Source organism: Corylus avellana, chromosome ca5 (genome assembly GCF_901000735.1).
Source record: "Corylus avellana chromosome ca5, CavTom2PMs-1.0".
Lineage (NCBI taxonomy): Eukaryota > Viridiplantae > Streptophyta > Magnoliopsida > Fagales > Betulaceae > Corylus > Corylus avellana.
The window spans coordinates 31,819,814-31,825,299 of NC_081545.1; the positions used below are offsets into that span (position 1 = coordinate 31,819,814).

Consider the following 5,486-nt stretch of genomic DNA (forward strand, 5'->3'; position numbering starts at 1 on the left):
TTTTTTTTTTTTTAATGGGTTTTTTTTTTATATATATAAATATAGATATTTTTTATTATTATTATTATTTTGACATATGAGGTGGCAAAAATATCACAGGTATCTCCTTTGATATAGTAATTGTCTTCCAAGGAACAGGTGTCACATCTTTAAAAAAAAAAAATGATAAGTTGAGAAGTTTTATATCGAAGAGAAATGCAGAAGCCTCAAGAGAGAGAGAAAGAGAGGGTGGCCAGGGGCACTTGAAGAATCTTGGGATTTAACGTACGCCACATCTATGGAGTCCATAAATTCATCAACAAAAAAGAACATTAATTCTATTTTATAGAAAATACCATTCAAAAACGAAGCTCTTCTCTCATGTCTATAAATTCAACAAAAGCAGAGCATTGTCTGCTCTATGACCATGCATATAATGTATATATTAATTTTTTGCAAACTTCAACGATTTTTTTTTTTTTTTTTTAATTTGTTGTATTATTTATTATGAAAGAATCAACATCTGAGTAGGGTAAATATTCGGAGAAAAATTTTACCATTTTAAAGATAGATCAGTCAAAATTTCACCAATCTGATCATTTTTCTTGAAATTTTATGTGAAGCTTTTATATTAATAAAAAGAAATAGTATTTTGCATTTTTCCAGCGTCAATCCACCAAGCAGCCAGACCCATTTTTGGGGCTAATACGATTTCTCATAGACCACTAGTTTTATAGGGCCCAGTGTTGATTCTACGATTTGTGAAAGGTCCCACGGACTAGGCCTAATCCTCCAAGACATGTCATGTTATACTCTTCATGATCCATAAGGACTCGGTTTAGGAGGGTAAACGAGTTGATCTTGAGCGAACTTTAATTCTTTGTTTAGCTTAAGTTTTAAGTACTCTTAAATAGCTTAAGAAGCCAGCTTGTATATAAGCATTTGCTAAGTCAATACAGCAAGCTAAGGCACTAGGTTTCAAAGAGAGAGGATATGCATCATTTTATAGATAAACAAATTTGGGGATTTGTATTTTCTTAGTAATGTGGGACAAGTTAATATGTTGTATTCTTACTGTATTGGGACAACGCCCCCTACAAAAAAATATTTTTTCAATGTCTCTCTCTCAATCTCCCTCGCCAGTCATAGCGCATCTTCCACCTGAACTTTTATTTCCTACTCTCTCACTCTTACTCACCAGACGTAATAGTGTTTGGGTCTGTTTGATTCTTCAATAGTTTCTGCATTTCACAATCTCTCTTAATAGTTTTTGCTTAATTCTTCTTCCTTTCGTTTGAGTCTACTCTAATTAAATCGGGGTCTTTTTAATAATTGCTCTCTCTGATCACGAAGGGTCTAAAATTTTTTATTTTCTAACGCTTAAATATAAATGCAATTTTAAGATTTTAATAATTATGAGATTTACAATTAATTATGTGTTACTTAGTTTATATATATATATATATATATATATATATAGAGAGAGAGAGAGAGAGAGAGAGAGAGACACACACACACACACACATACACATGAACTTGCTCACGAGCCTAACCGAGTCTAATCAAGCTTACTTCGTTTAATATTCGAGGCAGGATTTGTGTTCATAAAACGTTTCATTTAATAATCGAGTCGAGTACAAGCCGAGCCGATCCCGAGCTCGCTCGCTTGCGGCTTGCTCACTTAACACCCCTATTTGGGCTGAAATAAAATAAAACTTGCAGGACAGGCTGGATCACATAGAAATGTGAGAACTGAACTACAATGGAGATGGAGTTTAGGAAGTTTATTATTATTATTATTATTATTTTATTGAATGTTTTTATGTTGTTTTGAGAGATGAGTTAGGCTCACAAATTTTTTCATAGTATCAGAGTTTACCACAGGACAAATGAGGCCCACACTACTTATCGGATCAAGAAAAATACTGGCATGCACATGAGAGAGGGTGTTGAAGAATAATGTTACATTGCCTGTGAACAAGATCTTGGGTATATTTATAAGGAATGAACAACTCTCTTTTATCGAACCGATTTTATGAGATAAGTTAGGCCTACAAATTTCTTCAAAGAAGTCTAGAAATAATCGATTTGATTTTTTGAACCATACCCGTTAAGAGATTTCTCTTCCTCCAGGCCCAAAAATATCAAGGCATTAGAGTACGAACTGGCCTTTATAATTTTTTGTAGATTTTTTATTTTTATTTTTTTATGACTGATACGCTCGTTTTCTAGGGCCTAATGGAGACTATACTAACCATATGAGAAAATGTAGAATGTAGTCCAGCACATCAGCCATGGTTGAATCTTAGTAATACAATTTGGAAAGATGTTGGTTTGATGAATGGGTGCTTTTATAAGGGAAACAATGATTTTTTTTTTTTTTTTCAAATAAAATTTACCCACTTTGAGGGATGTACAAAGAATGTAAAAGCTGCGGAATTTCTATATATAATTAATGAGATATAAAAAAATTTGAAAAAAAAAGAAAAAGGGTGCTTATAAAATCCATATCAGATTGCAAGTTGTGACAAGATAACAACAAGGCTGACGTGGAATTGTATTCTCGGTGCCAATGCGGCCACGCCACGAGATTTGCTACAATACATTTTCTTCGCCATCTCTCCCACCATCTTTTCTCTTTTAACATCTTGATAATTAAAAACAAAAATCAAGAGAGATGAGATGGTGAGCCAGGCGAGGAGAATGCAAAAAAGCATTTGCTACCACGCCACCCCTCTAGCGGATTTTTTTTATATATTTTAAAGGGTCGGTCATGGTGGTGCATTGGACGGCGCGCGGTTCAAGAAAAATTATCATAAACATGGGGAAACGTTGTTTTTTTTTTTTTTTTTTTTGACGATTATTGAATTGGTCACCGCAGTTCAAGCAAATTTCTCAGAAACATGTGGGAAAAGGACTTCTTTTTATATTTTTAGGATTATTCAATGAGGTGCAGGATCATTGAAGATTTCAAGTGTAAATATTAAAACAAAAAAGTATGGGCGGCTCGATCTTCGATCATCCAAACCCAACCCGTCGATCAGCTGCAACATTATTTTTCTTTGAGCGAGCTTCTTCCTGATCTAATGGCACCCAATAATTCGGTGAAAATACTCGAGGTTTTCCGGGTGTCGCCGCCACCAACCTCGCCAGACTCGGCCAGCCCAAGCTCTCTTCCTCTCACCTTATTTGACATATTCTGGCTAAGATTCCCCCCAGTCCAGCGAGTTTTCTTCTATGAAATCTCTCCAACCAACGCACCCTTTTTGGATTCCATTCTTCCAAAACTCAAACACTCGCTCTCCCTCACCCTCCAACACTATCACCCTCTTGCCGGAACCCTCACCTGGTCTAAGGACTCCCACAAACCCATCATCAACTACATAGAGGGCGATTCAGTTTCCTTCACTCTTGCTGAGTCAAGTGCCGACTTCTACAATCTCTCAGGGAACAATTGTTTTGTTGAAGCAGAGGAATACCATTCCCTCGTACCCCACTTGCCAACATCCCATGAACAAGCCACGGTGTTGTCGTTGCAAGTCACAATCTTCTCAAACTGCGGGTTTTGTATCGGAATCACCGCACACCATGCTGTTCTCGACGGCAAAAGTTCAACCATGTTTATGAAATCATGGGCTCACTTGTGCAAACATGGCGGAGACGGTTTGTCAGTGGTACCGGAGCTAACACCATCCTACGACAGGACGGTCATCAAGGACCCGGCTGGGCTGGAGGGAATCTTCCTGAATCAGTGGATGAACCATGGCGGCCCAAACAACAAGAGCCTAAAGGTATGGGAAGTCAAAGCTCCCCTGGATGTTGTACGAGGCACATTCGAGTTGAGTCTTGCAAAAATCCAAAAGCTCAGGCAATTGATCATAACCACCGCGCTGGAGGAGAAGAATGAACAAAAACAACCATTACTTCAATTATCAACTTATACAATAACATGTGCCTACACATGGGTTTGTCTAGCCAAGGCAGAAGGAGTAAGGGACGCCAAATTCCTTCTTGGCATTAACGTGGACGCCAGGCGTCGAATGGAGGCTCCTATCCCTGCGACTTATTTTGGAAACTGCATTGGATCTCGTGCATCGGTTGCTGAGAGAAATGAGCTATTGGGGGAAGAGGGGGTGGCTGTGGCGGTAAAGGCTATCGGCGAAGCTATAACAAGTTTGGATGATGGGGTCCTGATTGGGGCTGAAAACTGGCTACCGAAGGTTTTCGCTGCAACGACTGATGGTCCTAGATTTGTTGGCATTGCCGGGTCACCTCGGTTTGAGCTTTACAACACTGATTTTGGGTGGGGAAGGCCAAGGAAGGTGGAGATGATTTCCATAGATGGAACAGGAGCTATGTGTCTTTCGGATAGTAGGGAGGGCGGTGGAGGAATTGAAATTGGATTGGTTTTGAAGAAACAGGAAATGGAAGTTTTTGCATCATTATTTTCCAGAGGTCTTGAAGCCTTGTAAGGCCGCATTAATCCTTGCAAGGTTACTTATGTTCAGGAGACAAGGTGCAAATTACTCGGGTTTTGTTTTTTGTTTAATTTGTTGTTTCTGATCTTGTTTGGTAGAGTCTGAGCTAGCTTGTTCATGAGTTGAAAACTTGGGTTCCTTTTGTTTTTGTTTTCTTTTCAGTCAGTGTAAAATGGAGGGTCGAATTTCACATTTCAAATTTGACTCGGAATAAAATGGTAATTAATTCGTATGGACCAATTGCCGTACGTTGGTCAAAGTTTGAAAACCTAACTACAAATGAAGGAGAGTTAAAATTATGGGTTAAATGCAGTTTTAGGGCCAAAATCAAAATAGCCATTTTGGTTTTAAAATGTGTCATAAATGATTACGCCAAATATCAACTTGATACTTCTATCTAGGTTCTAATTCTTTAACAAAGCTCCATGTCGTCGCATTTAAAAACGTGACATCTATTCATATTTAAGCCAACTCAACATATCATATTATAATAATGACATAGCCGTATATCACATGTGATACTTATTTTTTTGGTGCTATGTACGGACTGCAAAAAATAATTAAAAATTATTAACTCAACATTTGTTTTTTTTTCACGTTGGCCCTGGGGGCTGGCTGGTTGGCCGTTGGGGGTGGCCGACCACCCCCAATTTTGGCTAGATTTTTATTTTTTTAGTTTCTTTTTATTTTAGTATAAGTTTAGAAGGATTAGTAATTCACGTAGATTTGATAGTTTATAAAACACTATCATAAGTGCTAAGTTTTATATTGATTATTTACTATATGAAATTGAGTTTTACTTTTATAAATGATTTTAAAAAAGTTTCAAATTAATTAACCATTTTAAAATAATATTGTATATGTGACTAACATTTTTTCCTTCCTATCATGAAAATACCCAAATTGGCTAACATCAACTTGAATGGGCAACATGTTTTGCTTATCGACGCCTTATTGTCAGACATTAGGATTTCGATCCGCATAAGTTGAAAATGGTGCAATGAAGTAAACTTTCCCTCAAAACCTAAC

General features: G+C 37.2%; 1 protein-coding gene across 1 annotated transcript; it reads left to right on the plus strand.

Moving 5' to 3' along the window:
- Positions 1 to 3,065: 3,065 nt before the first annotated feature.
- Positions 3,066 to 4,451, plus strand: LOC132183272 (malonyl-CoA:anthocyanidin 5-O-glucoside-6''-O-malonyltransferase-like). Its single transcript, XM_059596670.1, has one exon. The coding sequence runs from the start codon at positions 3,066 to 3,068 to the stop codon at positions 4,449 to 4,451; it is 1,386 nt and encodes a 461-aa protein (XP_059452653.1).
- Positions 4,452 to 5,486: the final 1,035 nt, after the last annotated feature.

Excerpts from the sequence above, each read along its gene's own strand:
- LOC132183272 (XM_059596670.1), top strand. The coding sequence starts at position 3,066 with ATGGCACCCAATAATTCGGTGAAAATACTCGAGGTTTTCCGGGTGTCG.